Here is a 20,156-nt window from a genome sequence, read left to right as displayed (position 1 = left end):
TGAAAATGAAAAATAGGCTCCACACATCTGTGGCTTAACAACATTTTATTTCTGGTCCTCTGGATCATGCAGTTTTTGTCCACATGCTTTCATACTCTTTGGCTTTATAACTAATTCCTCTAATCTAGCTGGTTTTGACATATTAGAATTTGGGGGATTTCCTTAGTTTTTTTTTTTTTTGCGGTACGTGGGCCTCTCACCGCTGTGGCCTCTCCCGCCGCGGAGCACAGGCTCCGGACGCGCAGGCCCAGCGGCCATGGCTCACGGGCCCAGCCGCTGCGCCGCACGTGGGATCCTCCCGAATCCTGGCACGAACCCGCATCCCCTGCATCGGCAGGCGGACTCTCAACTACTGCGCCACCAGGGAAGCCCTCAGTTTTTAAGGTGTGTTTCCCTGAAAGTTATATTAACAGAAGATGTAAAAGTGACTTCTTTTCAACCATATCACATTTTAGAAATAAATATTACCGATGTATTTTTAAATGATTGAGATTTGTTACCAAATTAAGCTAAGAAGATTATGTTCAAGTCATTTTAATCTACCACTTGTTAAAATATTTTAGTTGTTTTACTTTTTGCAGAGAAACAATATTTTTGTAGGAGTTTTATTCTGTTCAGTACAATTAACTATCCTAGAGGTACAAAGATTAATAGCAATGCCAGATAACGCATGGAGAGTTTTCTGGCATTTATAGCTTAAAAATATTAAATTGCTGGGTTTGTATTCAAGGGCATGTATTTTAAAAGGCAGTATTTTATACACATTAAACATGTAATTTGATTTGCCATAATTGACAATGAAGAAGACGCATGATTTTAAGGACAAACTTTATGTTTTGGACTAGAATCCAGATTTTGAAGCACATGTTAAATAAGGCATATTTTAGGACAAGGTAAACTACATAGAAGTTGATTTTTTAGTATCTTTTAAAGATACATTTCAGCGCAAACTGGAATCATTAAATTTTACTGTACCGAAACAATTTTTTTTTTTTTTCGGTATGCGGGCCTCTCACTGTTGTGGCCTCTCCCGTTGCGGAGCACAGGCTCCGGACGCGCAGGCTCAGCGGCCATGGCTCATGGGCCCAGCTGCTCCGCGGCATGTGGGATCTTCCCGGACCGGGCACGAACCCATGTCCCCTGCATCGGCAGGCGGACTCTCAACCACTGCGCCACCAGGGAAGCCCCAAAACGTATTATATTATGAGTGATGTGCTTAAACTTATATAAAACTGGAAATACATTTAAGCTTGTAAATAAGATCACGCAAACACAAGGAAAACAGATTATTTGATAGGACTGTTAATGTGGCAGGTTTATATTAACTGAGGACAGTGTTCTTTCCCATTCGTTATATTTTGTTTCAGGTGCTGTGTAAACTGTCAAAAAGAGTTTATAGGGTTCTTATTATAACTGGGAATCATAACATCCTTAGATGTTATTTAATTTGATTGCTAGCTGAACAGACTAATTTAATTGGAATATCAAAGCTCCAGTGTAAGCAAAGCTGACCTCAGCTTTGTATCTCAGGTCAAAATCCCTTTAATTAGTGAGATAAATAAATACACATTTAAGAGTAATTTTTTAAAAGTACTTGTTAGTTTTTATTTTAAGACCAGTTTGATGGAAGCTTTGTAATTTTTGAAATTTAAAGGAAGAAGTAAAGGAAGATCAGAGAAGTTAAGTCATTTGTCCAAGGTAGCAGCATAAAGATTAAGATGGGTGATTAAAACTTGTGACAGCTGACTTTCAGTTCAGTGAGTTTGCACTGCACCATATTTACTTTACATTTAAAGCACACACATTTAAAGCATACACGTACAAACACATACATTCACAAACATTACAAAAAAAATTTAAGGCAATCATTTGTCCCTGTTTTCCCCCTCCCACCAAGGAAAACACGCCCACACTATACAAACACGTGCATATATCTGTGTGTGTATATAAAAACTATCTTGATTTAAGGGAGGTAGTTATCTAAATGTTAACTTGTTTTCTCCTGATTAAATAGGATTTTGCCCTTTAATAATATTGTATAACTGTGAAAGTACGATAATCACCATATACTCAGCACATCTCAAAATCCTAGAAATACTTGATATTTTAGCCATAACAAGGTTTGTATTGATTTTTTAAAATATTTTTAAACAAATTTCATTCAAAATTTTATAACATTTCTCTGGTTCAAATTTAATTTGTATTCTATTTATTCAATTTTTAAAAGGAAGTAACATGTGGAAACATATGGGAGGGAGGGACCAGTTTCCCCAGAAGAAAGGTTGAAGGGGAAAGAGTAGGGAGAGGTTGATCGAGAAAACCTTCACAGAAGTTGTATATCTTGGACAGAGTCTTGAAAGATGAGTAGGAGTTCATCATATGGTTTGCCATCCAGAGAGTAGCCATATACCAATATGGAATTAAAACGTGTTCTCATGTTCTAGAAATCTGAAGAAGAAAGATGATTATTAAAAAATATACTAAACAAAATTTTAAAATCTTACCTCACCTCCAGGAAGATTTCTTCTACATTGTAGTACCAGTTAAAAAGAGTCATAGTTTTGTTTCCATGAACATGAAAACGTGTGTTCAAGCTAATTAACATGTACATTAAAATTTGGTTTGTTAAGTCATCTGGTCTAGGCCTAGAGCCTTAGGATTGTGCAAGAGTTAACATATTTCACAAATGTTAATTCTTTACTTTCAGGCTGCTAAAGGTGAGGCTTATAAGTTTTTATGAAATTCTATGTGCAAAGATGTTTAAAGATATAATATGGCCATTCATAACCTAGCTCACTAATCAAATTAGTTTAAGTCTGGGAGCTTGAAGGATTTATAGTTTCACAGTTTACACATTTGGGAATGATGAGTTCCAAATGGTATATTAAAAGTGACTGAATTAAAGTTTATGTAAATGTGTCATCTTAGTTAAATACTTTATGTGGCAGTCACTATATTAACGGAACACAGTAGTGCCCATTAAGAGGCTCTTCTGACATAATTAGCAGTGTTATCATAGAGCACAAATTCCATGCAATGGTTTACTGTTGACAGTTCAAAATTGATAACTTTTTAAACTGCAAGTGTTTCTCTGGTTCTTTTGGATGTGTTTCTGTTTGTCTTTTATTTTTTAAAATTTTTTAACATCTTTATTGGAGTATAATTGCTTTACAATGGTGTGTTAGTTTCTGCTTTACTTTTAATTTACTTAAAATGTTTACACATACACACACATATACACGCACCTGCAACACAGACATATATCTCCCAATTTTGACTGCAAGGAAGTATAATTGATCTAATTTGCATTATCTTTATGGAAAATTCAACTGGAGGAAGTAGAGTCCATTTGTACAATATGATCTTGAGGGAAAACTTAGACCTTTCGAATATTTGGTATATATGCACCATACTTGAAACTTCCAGAAAAATAGAAGATCCCTTTGGAAAAAAACCTTGGTTTGGTAATAAAATATTTGCAAAAAAAAAAAAAATCAAAGATATGGTTGCTCTGTTCCATGAGACTCTACAGATCTTAGTTTTGGGAGGTTGTGATGAGTACCTTTGTAAAGGAGAGAAAATTGTCACTTCACTGTTAATCATAAATAATCACAAAGATGAGATTTTAGGTTATACTTGAAAAATATAGGACAGAATATTCATCAACTGTTACAGGAAGAAAATCATTTTGTAAATAGAGAGAAGTCATAATTTTCTTAGATAAAGAAATTTTTTTTTACATCTTTATTAGAGTATAATTGCTTTACAATGGTGTGTTAGTTTCTGCTTTACAACAAAATGAATCAGTTATATATATACATATGTTCCCATATCTCTTCCCTCTTGCGTCTCCCTCCCTCCCACCCTCCCTATCCCACCCCTCCAGGTGGTCACAGAGCACCGAGCTGATCTCCCTGTGCTATGCGGCTGCCTCCCACTAGCTATCTACCTTAAGTTTGGTAGTGTATATATGTCCATGCCTCTCTGCATAAAGTTAGACTGGATTTAAGGGATAGAGTCTGTCTGTAATAACATATAGAAGTACATTAAGTACAGAGTGAAGTGTGTTATGAGAGTAAGATGAGAGTAATAAGAAATTTTATTGATGGGCTGATTCTGAGGGTGTACAGGCCCATTATAAGCAACTTATTCTATGTCAGTTCTTTATCAATGTTTTGTGAGAGTTTTAAAAGTGAAAAAAAATAGAAATGAGTGATTTTATAAAGGAAGAAAAATACATGCACAGAATCCAAGATTTAATATGGTATTGAAAATAACTCTTCAGTGTTATTCTTGAGGGTTTTGAAAAGGTACCTGAGTTACATCTGTATGATATCTTCAGTTGGTGATTAAAGACCCAGCCTCAAGTAGTGCAAAGCGTGATAAAAAATACCAGTGTCAAAACGCTGGGGAGAATAGATAGCACCCAGTTTAGAAACATGTATGGATTTAAATCAGGGGAGTCTGTTAATTTGGCATACATCTCAGCAAGGATATGTGAAAAATATTCAATGCCAGTGAACATGTGAAAACTAGGGGGCAAGGCACAGAAAATGATGAAGCAAGAGCTGCCAAATTGATAAGGAATAAAGTAAATGCGCAATTGTTACTTGGAAGCCAGGGTCTGAGTAGAAGCCAAGAAGGAGGTCTTGTTCATTTTGCTAAAAGCGGTGGAAATGTCACTGAGACTAAGCATTGAATGTGAGCCATTGGCACTCAGTAAGAGTGCACAGGAAGCCTTTTGAAAACTCTGCCTCTGCTTCCCCTTCACCCTTCCATCCTCATTGCTGGCACACAGAGATGGGGCTGGCTACTGGCAGAATACTGGAGGGAAAACAAGTGCTAGCAGCTGACAGTTAAGTCCCAGAATGCTAAGGGATGGTATTGAATGTTAGATCTTGGAGTATGGGCTGACTGTATATTACATTGAGACAAAAAGTTTTAGTAAGAAAATCATAGATATGGTTGAAGCAATAAGCCCAAATTGAAGCCACAGAAAAAAAAAAAGTAAACAGAATATTACATGAGCAATAGCTCAGAGCTTAAATCATGTAAGAATTGGGTTTAGGTTCCACCTATTGCCAAAGGAATCAAGACATCACAAAGATGAAAGAAAAGAGAAAAAGAAAGTCTAACACCTAAGAATAGTACAAACTCATTGATACTTTGTTCCATTCCATTTCAGAAAGAAAGTGTAACATATTAACACACATGCTTATGAATAGATATAGTTTTCCTAGGTAAAGCACTTTACTCACAACTTCCCTAAAAAATATTTGAAATCCCTTAAAAATAAATCTGTAACTTAGTTCATAGAACTTAGTGTTCTGCCTATGTTTTCCTCTAAGAGTTTGATAGTGTCTGGCCTTACATTTAGGTCTTTAATCCATTTTGAGTTTATTTTTGTGTATGGTGTTAGGAAGTGTTCTAATTTCATTCTTTCATGTGTAGCTGTCCAGTTTTCCCAGCACCACTTATTGAAGAGGCTGTCTTTTCTCCATTGTGTATTCTTTGCCCCCTTTATCAAAGATAAGGTGACCATATGTGCATGGGTTTATCTCTGGGCTTTCTATCCTGTTCCATTGATCTATATTTCTGTTTTTGTGCCAGTACCATACTATCTTGATTACTGTAGCTTTTGTAGTATAGTCTGAAGTCAGGGAGCCTGATTCCTCCAGCTCCGTTTTTCTTTCTGAAGATTGCTTTGGCTACTCGGGGTCTTTCGTGTTTCCATACAAATTGTGAAATTTTTTGTTCTAGCTCTGTGAAAAATGCCATTGGTAGTTTGATACGGATTGCATTGAATCTGTAGATTGCTTTGGGTAGTAAAGTCATTTTCACAATGTAGATTCTTCCAATCCAAGAACATGGTATATCTCTCCATCTGTTTGTATCGTCTTTAATTTCTTTCATCAGTGTCTATATTATAGTTTTCGGCATACAGGTCTTTTGTCTCCTTAGGTAGGTTTATTCCAGTCAGAATGGCCATCATCAAAAAATCTACAAACAATAAATGCTGGAGAGGGTGTGGAGAAAAGGAAACCCTCATGCACTGTTGGTGGGAATGTAAATTAATACAGCCACTATGGAGGTTCCTTAAGAAACTAAAAATAGAACTACCACATGACCCAGCAATCCCACTACTGGGCATATACCCTGAGAAAACCATAATTCAAAAAGACACATGTACCACAATGTTTATTGCAGCACTATTTACAATAGCCAGGACATGGAAGCAACCTAAGTGTCCATCTACAGATGAATAGATAAAGAAGATGTGGCACATATAAACAATGGAATATTACTCAGCCATAAAAAGAAATGAAATTGAGTTATTTGTAGTGAGGTGGATGGACCTAGAGTCTGTCATACAGAGTGATGTAAGTCAGAAAGAGAAAAGCAAATATATATGGAATCTAAAAAAAAAAGGTTCTGATGAACCTAGGGGTAGGACAGGAATAAAGACGCAGACATAGGGAATGGACTTGAGGACACAGGGAGGGGGAAGGGTAAGCTGGGACAAAGTGAGAGAGTGGCATGGACATATATACACTACCAAACGTAGAATAGATAGCTAGCGCGAAGCAGCTGCATAGCACAGGGAGATCAGCTCGGTGCTTTGTGACCACCTAGAGGGGTGGGATTGGGAGGGTGGGAGGGAGACGCAAGAGGGAAGGGATATGGGGATATATGTATATGTATAGCTGATTCACTTTGTTATACAGCAGAAACTAACACAACATTGTAAAACAGTTATACTCCAATAAACATGTTAAAGAAAATTAAAAAATAAAAAAATAAAAGTAATTTATTAAAATAAATAAATCTGTAAATCAAAAGAGTATAATCACTCTCTAAAAGATACTTATGTAAAGAGCAAGTTCAGTCATCTTTTGCAGTCTCTTTCCAAATCTATAAAATCGGATTGAATGAGGAAAAGAATGAGGAAAGACCTCTCTATGGGATTTTACATCCTGTTGCCTGAATTGATCTGAATTATTAGAACTACATGCCAACTGGTGCCCAGGCCTCCCTTAAAATCTTCACAGTCTGAGCAGCAAGCAGACGGTTACCATGGTGTTGACTCCACAAAGGCTTCATTGTGTGGAGATAACCAATTTACCTGGCAGAGTCTCTAGTCTAGAAACTGATTTAATCTTAATTCATTGAAAAGGTGTTTTTTGATTATCCTAAACAGAAGTCACAGTGTGAGCTGAGCCCCAGTTCTATGTCTAAAGCATTTGTTGTCAAATGGATGCTTCGCTAAACCAAACTCCTTGATAATGTAGACTGCTGCATTTTCATCTCTGTTATCTGTGGAGTTTAATACTATGTCTGGCATATAATAAGCACTTAGTGTATATTTTGTGGCAGAAACGAAGGTAGAGATGTGTTTTAAAAGGAAACGTACAGTTTCACATTTTTCAGAAAGACAGATGTCTAAAAGTATTATGATATTTTGGAAAATTATTTATTTTCAAACTGAATAAATATCCTTTACCTTTTTTTTGCAATTGATTAGAGGTGGTGGTAAAGGATAATTATAACACATGTTCAAACAAGACCAATGTAAATTCCAGGCCTGGTGAAAACTTTCTCCAACATAGGCCTTAGCAGATCTCTCCCAGCTGTGATGCCAGCTTAGCACCTTGAGTCAACTTTTAGTTTCATGGACCTGTAGGTGGATGTGAGCAATCTTTAACAGAGATACTCTGAATCAAAAGGGTGTGGGACCACAAAAACCAAGTCTAAAGGGAGAATTTGACATTGAATGGTGGATATTCACATCTCACCTTTATGACTCAGAGAGTATTTGATGTGTGATTGAGTCAGACTAGTGTAAAGGTGAAGGGACAGATTTGACCAGAGTGACCAACGTGGATTATATCAAGAAGCCAAGTTTCCAAAATAGAAATCTTCCAGTGGATAAGAGTCAATGAAGGATTTCACTTCATTGGGGGAGGGACAAGACTGCAGCATGGCTCCTTGGTTCCCTAAGAAACTTGAAGAGAGATTTGTTTCTAGAAGTAAAGTATGGGGTTAAGAGGTCTGAAATTTTGCTCTTTATCCTAAGAAAAATGGAAAATCTTTGAGTGGCTTAATGAATGAAGGTTATATAATCAGATTATCTTTTAGAAATGATAATTTCACCAGTAGTGCATGGAACAGATGGGAGGGTTCCAGAAAGGTTGCCTAGAACCAGTGGAGAGGCCATTTCAGTAGTTTTGGTCACATTTAATGGCAAGATCAGTGAGGATGCCAACTGTAGAGATCCTGAGCGGCAGATAGATTCACAAGAAATAGAATGTTTGATGGATTAGACTTTGCTAAATATGTGAGGGAAGGGAGAGGAGGGTATCAAAGGTGATAGACGGTGATGCCATTCACAGGTCTGAGGACACTGGGAGGGTACCAGTTTGGGAGAGAAAATCAAACATTAGGTCTTGACATTATATATTGAAAGAGCTCTTACAGCATGCAAGTGGGATCATCCAGTAGGTGGATGGTTATGTAGCTATGGAGCTCAGAAGAAATGCTTGAAGTAGAGATATCTGTATCGGAGTCATTGATATATATATTGTGGTTAAGGTCATTAGCATGAATAAGATTGCTAGTGAGAGAGTAATATAATAGGATAGAAGATGATTGGAAATGAACTGGGCCTTGATAAACTTCAGCATGTAATAACAGGATGGAAGAGGATGAGCCTGCAAAGAAAAAATTACCTGTGGTCATAGAAATAGAAGACAAAATAAACAGAGGGGGATTATGGAGGCAAAAAAAGAATTTCAAAGAAGAGTATGGTCAACAACAGTGTTAAGTGTTGCTAGATGGAAAGAAAGTAAAACTCTCCATTGGCTTTAGTGACATGATTCCTTTATTAATATGTTTTTGTTAAGAAACAACATTGAGTGGATTAAGGAGTGAAGAGGAGATGGGGAACTGACAGGAAACTGGACAACTGTTGCAAAACATTTGCCTTTGCAGAAGATAAGAGAATGGCCAGAGGAGAATGTGGAGGTCAAGAGAGTGTTGATTTTTTAATAAAGGAATCAATAAAAATATGTTTAAATTTCCATATGAAGAATTAACTTGAGAGGGAGGGGTTGAATTTACAGTGGATACATTAAAAAAAATTGATAGACTCAAACGCCTGAGAAGAAGTAAGAGAATGAAGTACAAAATGCAGGTAGAGGGATTAGCTTTAAGTAAAAGAAGAGAAACTCATTTGAAGGGAAAGGAATGAGAAGGGCACAGGCAGGCAAGATTGAATATTTGGACATAGGAAATGGAAGGGCGAAATTCTAGTCTGATAATTGCACTTTTCTCTGTAAAGTAGGAAACAATGTCATGTGTTGATAGGTGGAGAAAGAAGATGGATGAGAGCTTTTTTTTATTTTGGTTGATTTTTTTTCCCTTGTTGGTTTTTTATTTTAAATATAGCAGTATGTATATGTCAATCCCAAACAAAAAAGACGGATCACAGCTTTGAGAGCTTTGGGAAAAGTTTGAAATAGTTCCTGTGGAGAGTCAGAGCTCAAGGTGAAAAAATTAAATATGGCTGGATGCTGGGTTCATTTGAGGCTGTTGATCATTGCCTTAGTCTGGGTTTCCACGAGAGTGGATCTGGAGACAAAGATTTGGTGCAGGTAGTTTTTTTAGGAAGTAATCCCAGGAAGCAAAGTGAGGAAGTGAGATAAGAAAAAGGCAGCCATTACAGGATGATACATGAGCAGGTTAACAATGGAGGCAACTGTGCTCAATCCTGCTGGGAACCTTCTGAGACACTGTGTGTAATATCCCTCAAGGTGGTTGCACTGAAGGCAAGGGAGCTGGGATATTTATCTACCAACTCCCGGCTCTCACTAGCTGAGGGTCACCCCTGAGGTATTAACATCCCAGTACTCCTGGCCCGCTCCATGCACTGGCAAGTGAATGTCCACCGGCAGAGACACACACACATTTTTATACTGGACTAAAGGAAAGACAAAAATGCCCTTCTTAAGACATTCTGATGGAAAACATGCACTGGATTTGGTGGGTGGCTAAATGACCATAGTTGAAGACTGTTGATTTCATAAATCAACATCAATGAGAAAGATTTTTAGTAGCATGCAACAGGACTCTTAAAATCAGCATTACAAGTGAAGAAATAGGAAACCTAATAGTTAAACTTATGCGAAAAACAAATGTAGGAAAGATAACCACCATGTATGATAAAATAAAACACCATAAATATTTATAATCCATATGCAAATGAAATAAGGGATTGACATTTAATGATGTGGAATTTAGAATAAAAAATCTCTGAATTCAGATCTCTGTTTCTTCTATTTCCAGTTGGGTAGCCTTGGTAAATAAAAACTTAGTAAATATTTATTACTATGAATCACGTCCTCTTTGAGGTGAAGGATATAATGGTGAACAAGATGAATTAAGTTTCGTCCGTATGGTACTAACAGTCTGAGAGCAATTGACTTAATTTCTCTGAGCCTCCATCTCCTCATATGAGCAGAGAGATTGGTAGTACATTACCACCGATTTTTGTAAGAAAACAAAAGGCTTTTGGAAGTGTTTTGTGTTCTGTGAAACTCTTTATCAGCTTAATTTTAAAACAATAGCCTGCAACTAACATGAAAAATTCTAACAGGTTTATATGATTTAAAGCCCTGAAATTTGAGTTGATTGAGCTCATAGGCTACCTCAATGAAAGTACTCATAAAGAAGATAATTGTCTATCCTTTCCTGATTATACTAAACACCATTGATACGATCTTTTTAGGAACCAAATTTTAAGGAAAGTAAGATACTGACAAACCATGGAACATCCATTGAAGTAACTAGGAGTAGGGTAGGCTGACCATCAGATATCTTCTAGTGGATTTAAAGAGTTGATTTCAACTATTTGAGGGTTGTATTGGAAAAGAAGCTACAGTATGGTGATTACAGTACATTACTTGGTGTCTTAAATCTTGTATTTGTATTTTTGGTCTACTCCACAGATTTCCTATGAAAATTGAGTAAGTCATTGATTTTTCTGGATAACTTTCATTCGTTTGCCTGTTTGTTTTGTTTAATAAACAATTGGATTAGATGATCTCTAAATTCCCGTTATCATAGATTCTTTACAGATGCTGATAAAATCTATAGGTTCTTTCTCAAGAAAAATGCACACACATTCAGAATTGTGCCTGAAATTTCAAGTGATTCATAGACATTCTCCACCCTTGCAACTCACCTTACTCCCTTGAAAATATCTGCTTTAAGTAGACCTGAATCACCTCATCAGAGTTAATAGTTTATTCCCAGTAGCTCCATAGATCTCTGCAATAAAAGAATGGGAATAACAGTGTGGGTGATCACGTATCTATTGCAGCATAACAACCCACCTCAAAATGTAATGGTTTATTTATTTATTTATCATCTCTCACAATTTTGCAGTGTGGGCAGGGCTCTTTGGGCAGTTCCGTGGCTCTGAGTGGAGTCAGCTAGAGCACTCACTTGGTTGTATTCAGCTGGTGTTTGAGTTGGGTCAGAAGGTCAAAGAAGGCTTTATTCACTTGCCTGGTGCTGCATGCTCTTTCACGTGGTCTTTCCACCTGGCAAGCCTGAGCTTTTGTAAAGCACTTTAGGATCCTTCAAAGTCTTATATAACACTTGCCTTCTCAGAGTGTGTGTTCTACGAGAACAAGATCCAAGGTGCAAGCACTTATCAAGCCCATGCTTGCGTTACACGTACTAATATCCCTCCCATTTGCTATAGCAAGTCATATGACCAAACACAGCGTCAATATGGTTGGAGACAACACGAAGGGCATGAGTATCCGAGGTATGTTTTAATGGGGGCCACCAAAAGGAATTTTTTGTTTACTCTAAGTACATTCCAAAAAGAAAGAGAGTTATCTTGGAAAGTACTAACTTTTCAATCATGCAGACATTCAAACAAAGGCTGAGGAATAACTTATAGAAGATACTGTAGAGGTCGTTGCTACATTGAGAAGAATAAAATGACCTCTGTGATCATGAGACTGGATCAAAGCTGACTCCAAATTTTGAGCCATCCTGACTAGGGAAATAGTAATGCTGTTAACAGTAATAGGGGCATCAGGCAGAAGTTTCAGGTTGGGAAAAAAATGGTAAATGTTGATAGATTGCTTTTTTTTCCCATATAGAAGAAAGAGATAATCAAGAAATAATGACCCTTATTCTTCCCTGTCTTAGGTTGGATGTCGATATAACTGAACTTCACAGTTGGATTACTCGTTCAGAAGCTGTGTTGCAGAGTCCTGAATTTGCAATCTATCGGAAGGAAGGCAACTTCTCAGACCTTAAAGAAAAAGTCAATGTAGGTTATGCATTATTTTTTATGTATTTTGCTAAGTTTTGCTGCTTGTAAACTCTATGCTCTGAACTCTTATTCTCTTAAAGTTGAAAAGATTAAAGTGATATGATATAATGCTTTTAAAGATATCTTTGAAATATATTTTACATATCAAGTAGAATCAAAGTTTAGCATAGAGAAATGTTTACTGATTCTGCTGTGACTAATGAGGAATACTTTTTGTAAACCTTCTTTAACTTTTATATTACTTAGCTGTAAATTAACAACTTTGTAACATGAACTCATATTGATTTCCCTTCATATATTGTTCTTTCACCTGAAGGCTGATATTTTAGCAGGCTTGCAGAACAGAATGGAATAGAATAGACCCGACCCTTAGGAATACTAAATACCCTGTTTGTGCTCTCACTGTCATCAAAATGTTATACTTCAAAATCATTAATAATTGTCATAAGTTATAACATATTTGCATTTTCTGGATATGTATGTATTACATTAACATAACTAAAAGATGCCCGGCCTTTTTCAGTATTTTTTTATAGAAGATTGTTTGCTGGTTTTATTTCCTACTGAGACATTATAGTTTCATCCTTTGCAATAGGGATTTTTATTAATTTAATAAGAGCTGTTTCATCTTCAGGGACATTATCAAGGCTTTGATTTTTCAACTTCGACTTATAAACATCCATTTTTGGTATATAATTGGCAATAGTTTGTGAGGAAATTTCTCACAGGCAGAGTGAATATTCTGCAGTGGACAGGCTAAAGAAACAGGTATTCTGAATGTTAATAATTTTAGCTATAGGAAGATCACATGTGTGGATTCACTCTGCTTTATCTTTCCAGCATTTGATTTCATGAATTACAAAATCTATTAGATGTTTACAAATACAACACTAACACAGATACAAGGGAATACCTGCCGTGGGGTTGGAACTTTTGGAGAACAAAACAATCTTCTTCTAGGAGAAAAAATTCTGTTTTTTTAGGCTGCTTGAGGGGGAGAGAGAATTTCATCAACATTGCTCAGAGTTGACTGTTTATAAATAGGAAAGTTATTTTAAATTTCTTATTGGCTTTCTATGGTATTCTGTTATCAGCTTAATAACGGACTATTATAAATAGTTTCAAGAAAAGGGAATTATGATTATATTGTTAATGTTTTAGTTTTAAAATTAAACTGAATGATAACATGTAGAAAATAGCGAAATATCTTATTTCAGAGTATACTTTTTCAAAGGTATATTCTTTGTTATAATTTTTGAGGGAAATTCTACAAGTAGAAAATTACTTAGAGAAGATGAACTCTAATTATGTTTCGGAGTTCATGTGACATACTCGACCACTGAAAGTATGCATCACCTTGGGTAGACATTTTATTAGCTAATTAAATATTTTTTATCTATCTGAATAATCTACTTAACTGTTTGCCATCCTATTTCTGTGTCTTAAAATAGCTTTGATCAAGCAGGAAAATTGAATTCTAGCATTTCCAGACTATAAATTTTAAAATTTCCTGTTATCATATGGTTACCTAGAACCAATTTGCATTTAATCAATAGTGTCCAGCAATGAGAGACTGAAAGTGCTAAAAAAATGTACAATACTGTATGAGTGGTTTTCTGATGCTTCCTTGAGTCACCTGTATCAACTTTTACTCTCATATTCTGAAATAAAAACATCATTCTTAATTGCCTACTAAAATAGGACATGAAATGCTTTACCTAGACATTTCCTTCAGGCTAAATATAAGGTATATGTATTTAAAAAATCCTTGAGAGAAATACATAGTAATGGTGATGGATATGCAGTTTAGGCATACATTAATTTTCTTGCTTCTTCACCTGTCAGTTTATGTAGGTTATTTTGAACACATGGGAGGCCTATCTCATGAGCTTGAGTGGTATTAATTCATTTTTAGGCATTCATTAAAAATGGCTAAATAATAACTCCTTTTTTTTTCACTTGAAGTAATAAATGAATGAAGGAATCAAGCACTTTCAGCCAATTAGAATATCCTAGGACACTATCACTTCAGATTTATATACTTTTAAATCTAACAAAAATTTTCCTTCTCTATTAACAATGTGTTTTATCCATACAATTAACATAATACACTTTTTTAAAAGTTGAGTTCTAGGGGACATATCTACTCAAAGTGTAGTTCCTGGACAACCAGTATTGGCATCATCTGTGAGCTTCTTAGAACTGTAGGATTGATTTCAGGCTTGATAAATCAGAATTTGCAGTTAAACAAGATCCACAGGTGATTCCTATGTACGTAAATGTTGGAGAATCAATACACAATGGGAGACTTTACCAGACTCCTAGGTGTTCTTCACTCATTCTGTTAATTCTGTTAGTTCAGAATTTCCAGCTGACTTAACAGGTATAGCTACTCAACTTCTTGAACTGAGCACATGGTAATGTAAGTTAGTAATTAAACCAACAAAACAAGCTCTTCTTACCCCAAGGTGATTTTATACCTCTACAATGTTCTCCTGAAAAGCTTTCCTACTAGCCATTAAGGTCAATAGGCCTTGGGCTCTTCCTGGGACTTACACTTGCTTACACTCATACCAAATCAACTTTTCACCAAGTTCTGTGGGAAATCTTCAAGCCACTTAATTCTACCATTCCCTTATCTCTGTTATCTGTGCTTGCCACAGAGAATATAGGAACCTCTATTCACCTGTCCTTTCTTGTATCTTCATCTCTATGCTCTTCTGTACTCTTTCCTCTGTCTCACTTTCTCTTCTTTGTGCTTTCTCACACTCATTCACTGTGCACTCGGAAACCCTTCTTCCAAAACAGACTTTCTCTTCTGTATACCCGTTTTGTTCATATATGGAATTTATTGGGTTGGCCAAAAAGTTCGTTCGGGTTTTTCTGTAAGATGGGGAAAAGCCCGAACGAACTTTTTGGCCAACCCAATACTTTTACCCTTAAGATCACCACGAAGATTAATGACTCACTCCTCCACTCCTTTAGAATTGCTAATTTACTCACTTCTCAGGGTCACTTCCAAAGGTACCACCCTTAATGTAAAACTACCTCTTCCCTTGTGTTTCATGCCAAGTGGCCATCTGTCATTCACCAGTTTATTCTATTATTTTCTCTTCGAAGACTTTGGCATCAGGTTCTCAGTCTCCTCCACCCAAGTTATGCCTTTATCCTTAAAAATATCAGCCCATGTGGACTATCTTGCTGTCTCCAAAAGCTTCCATTTCCCTCTTCTCCTCAATTCACCTACCCACTTGCATTAACAATACTGTAGATGTTTCGCTGCCAGACATTACTCCATTTCGGAAAAACCACACTTTAACAGACTCATCAGTAATTCTTCCTAAGCTTTCCATACTTCTCTAGTAAATTTTCTCCACTTTTCTTAACTATTATTTCAAGTTTTTATAGGTCTCTTAAACTTTTCCCCACCATTTACAGTAGGTGACTTTCCCTCTTACTTTAGTTAAAATAATCTCTTAAATTATGTGTATTTGTGCTCACGGTCTCTTTATTTCCCTCTGCCTTGGTGGAAGAGACTGTGTTTTGGCTCATTAGGGCTAATCTCAGGGGGTGTGTATTCAATATCTTCACTGTCTGTGTCCTCAGGAACCTGCTTCCATTCAGCCACACATCCATTTCTTCAATGTCTCCCTATTTTCTGGGTCTTTATCGTCAGCCTTTAAATAGGCTGTTTTTCCATCTTTCCATCCTGTCCTATATGTGAATATTTGTGTGCCTTATTTTCTCAACTTCTCTGCAGGACTAGACCCTATTAACCTCTTAGTCCTTCATGAAATTCTTTCCTCCTTTGGATTATGGAATACCACTCTCTATTGTTTACCTTTTTAACGTTTTTGCCGTTTTGTTCCATCTTGTTTTTCCTTTAATATTGATATTCTGTACAGTTCTTCCCTTGTTTTCCTCTCTAGATTATCCTCATTACTTCCCATTCAAATAGCATCTATTCTCTAATGACTCCCAAATGTGTATCTTTAGCTCATGTCTCTCCCTTAAAGCCCAGTCCAATATATCTAATTGCGTAATAGACACATTTAATTGAATGTTTGCCTGCAAACTTAAACTTCAGTCTCTCTCCAGCACTCCTTTCTTCCTTCTTTTTACTTTTCTTCTTCCAGCAACCTCATCCAGAAACCTAAAAGCTAACTGGGTCATCTAGATTTTTTTTTTCTACCATTCACAAGTCTACCCTTTGACAAGTTCATTTAATCTCATTCCCTTAACAGCTCTTGAAACTGTCCAGTTTTCTCTATTCCCATCACCACAACCCTGACTAAAGCTAATATTATGGCTGACTTTGGTTTAAGATGACAGTCCCTAGCTGGTCTTCACTGCCACTAATGTTGTATTACTTTAGAAGTTTTCACATCACTTCTGCCAGAGTGAACTTACTAAAACATAAGTAGTATCCTGTTATGCCTCTGTTTACATTCATTTGAGAAAGAAAAGAGCAGCCACTGAGACCCAGGAGCTGGGTTGGCACTGCAGTTAGGCCTTGGAGGTGCTAGATGTTGTACTAGTGCTTGCAGCTAGTCTGTAATGTTCTCATGTTGCATATGACAAACAACTCCGAATGCTCACCTCAGACAGGGCCACTCCACAATCATGATGGATCACGACAAAAACGTGACCATTGTGTAATTATGTCTCAATACAGTAAAAAATACTAACATTGTCCAAACCACCCAAAATGACCAAATATCCCTCCTCTTCACTGATATGACAGATTATGCACCTTTACTAATCATGGCTTTAGCCTCTACATTTTTTCTGCCATCTAGATAAGAAGATTTAAGATATCCAATCATAGAATCACCTCCACTTCCTTACAGCGTCTAATTAAAGGCAAAGCCTTGCTTCCTTGACCACCCACATCACCTTACACAAGCCCAAACCCTATAAACTATTTGTAACATCCTCTTAGAGACATACCCCCATAGTTCCCTATCATATGCCATGTCTCTTGTTGCAACTAGTAAATCAACTTAACTTTATTCATCTACAGGCAGGTTCCTGGTGGCCTTTGACTGAAAGGCATTGGCAAAGTCACTGTCTTCATGTTGCCCTTATGCAGACTACCATGACCTAATTCCTTTTTACTTATCCAAACTGATTTCTCGCCATTGTTACATTGATTATATTGTTGGTTTCTAGAAACTAGGGACTGGAACTTAATCTGATTGGGTTTTGCTTGTTTGTTCGTTCGCTTTTAGTTTGGCTTAGTTTGGTTTGGGTATGCAGTGTGTAACATAGGCGCCTGGTATTTAATCCAATTAATGTTTGATTATGTGAATAAGTGATTTTTTTTCAGTTCTGCAGGCACGTTTTAAGTCAGGCTCTGCTACCAATATGAAGGATTTAACAACTTCTGAATAAACATTTGAGTGAATAAATTACTTTTTCTGTCAAAGGGTAAAACTTCATTATAGAATCTTAAGTGAATAGAAAATTAATTGCTTCTATAGTCAGAGTAGGACTCTGGGGGATGTGGAACTTACTTTCATATTAATTAGAAAAGATGTCATGAAAAGAAGAGGCCTTTAAGAGATGCCGGTAAAGAAGGAGGACAAGAGGTCATGAGTGTTTTTAATCAGCTTATTAAAGAACTAGTAAACTTCTCTTTCCTGTATACTTTGCTTAAAACTTATGTTTCTTTTTTTTAATAATACAACTAAATTGCCTTTTTCGATCAATTATCTTATTTTTTGAATTATAATTTACATACAATATTATATTAGTTTCGTGTGCCCAGCATAGTGATTTGAATTGCCTTTTATTTTGCACTTGAAGTTATACACTTTAGAATTCATAACTTCCTGATGATCTCAGAATTTTCATGAGCCCATTATATATTTGAAAATGTACAATTCATTGCTCATGCAATGGTTCACTCATGCCTTTACTTGAATTTATGTGTACTAGATACTTTAGAATCTTGAGTAGTAGCTTCTAAACATATGATCATATACGGAATATATACTGAGTAAAGTATTTTTCTCTGTTGATAAAAAATAATTTCAAAACTGCGTTCTGTTATAAAATATATACTTTAACAATTAAAAATATATCCATATTATACATATGTATTCATACACATACATATATGATAAACAGAGATACATAAGGAAATAGGCACACATACAGAAAAGCTGAATGAGTTTCTAGAGGAAGAAAGATTATAGAAATATCTTAATGTCAAGGGCAGATATGTTTTCATGAACAAGGTGATTTGAAAGAGGTTGTTTTAGTTATCGGTACTTAATGCTTTAAGAAGCATTGTACCTGGCAGGAAAAATATTTGGAGCCTTTCATGAAGTAAGTTTCTGTAAAGTAGTGAGAGCTAAAATCTGGCTATAGATATTTGGACTAACATTGAAGATGAAATGCATGGAAGAAAATGGGCGTCATCGTTGAAGAACATTCAGATAATATTCGTGGCCTTGAAAACAAGGGGGAAGCTTTTATATATATACATATATATACATACATATATATATGTATATATATATATATATCTCAGTAAGTAGAGAGAGTTGGAACCATGGAAGAGGAAGAAAGACTGAAGATGTTGAAACATTTGAAAAACATCTGAGAAAAAAGTAATCCCCAAGTTTCTGAGACCAGTAAAGTGTTGTTACACTTATTCCCTAGTGGATAACAAAACGTCCCCACATGTCAGCATAGCCAAAGATTTTGCACAGTCTGGAAATACAGGAACAACTTAATTAGGGTACTTGAAAATACTATAACTCTCTACTTGACAAATGGGAATACTTGTTTATTTGCTACTGAGTCCAAAGAATGCTGCTTAGTACCATAGTCAAGAAACATTCCCTTCTCTTTTGTTCAGTATCAAGTCTACATTTTACAATCTCCAGTATTAATTTGGATCGTAATAATGCGGCTTTAGTTTCTTCCTTATGAGATCAGTGTCTCTGTCGCCTTGGTATTTCATTCCATTTCTGTTAAATTCAACGTCTTCTAGCCTTATGATTTTTTGTTGCTTTTTTATGAAGTCCATATCTCAGTGAAGATGCCAGAACTGTTGCCTGAACTTTTGTTTGGTAGACCGCTGTTGGGAGTTTATACTCCCTCTAATTTTTTTCAATATGATATTTTTTCTTTATTCTGTAATAAATGTTACAAGTACCATGCTGGGGTTTTTTTCCCCTTTGTTTTCTCTTCCTCAGCCAAGGCAGGATTCTATTAAGTTTTGACTTAATGAACTTTACATGGTACTACTCGTTTTCTATTTGGGTCATTGTTTATTCCTGTTTTCAGGACTACATAACAGTCCTGTTGGAGAGTGAGTTTTGCCCAACTCTCAATCTCATCTGGAGTTTCCAGGAGACTTTCATTGAATCCAACTTTACTTTCCTCAGCTTGTAGCACCTAAACTCATGGGCTGTTTCTGTGACCACTGTATGTATAACTACCAGGATTGTTACACATGTACACCTTCGTAGAGCTTTTGAACAGTGGGTGGAGTGGGATAGACTGTAATATTGTATATGGAGGCATGATGCTATGATAGACCTCACTTTATTATGCATCTACTATGTACCAGGCACTATTCTAGGCACTGCAGATAGCGTGAAGAAGGAAATGCAAAAGGATACGTGACCTTATACGTTTATATTGCTGTGGGCAAGGTGGAAATTAAGCAGATTAATATGTAAAACGTATAGAATGTTAGTGATAAATGCCAAAGATGAAAATGAAGGGGGAATGAGAGCTAAGGGGTGTGTGTGTGTGTGTGTGTGTGTGTGTGTGTGTGTGTGTGTGTGTG

General features: G+C 36.2%; 1 protein-coding gene across 1 annotated transcript in view; it reads left to right on the top strand.

Moving 5' to 3' along the window:
• The window catches only part of DMD (dystrophin), a 2,107,962-nt gene that overhangs the window by 667,817 nt on the left and 1,419,989 nt on the right, over positions 1-20,156 (top strand). The window contains exon 18 of the mRNA XM_029240038.1: positions 12,223-12,346. Coding sequence (XP_029095871.1) covers positions 12,223-12,346 — 124 coding nt within the window. The remainder of the gene's footprint in view (positions 1-12,222; positions 12,347-20,156) is intronic.

The sequence above is a fragment of the Monodon monoceros genome, unplaced genomic scaffold (genome assembly GCF_005190385.1).
Source record: "Monodon monoceros isolate NGI ecotype Baffin Bay Population unplaced genomic scaffold, NGI_Narwhal_1 Super_Scaffold_22, whole genome shotgun sequence".
NCBI lineage: Eukaryota > Metazoa > Chordata > Mammalia > Artiodactyla > Monodontidae > Monodon > Monodon monoceros.
Note: the sequence above shows the minus strand (reverse complement) of the source record. Positions and strands in the feature narration are given on the sequence as shown.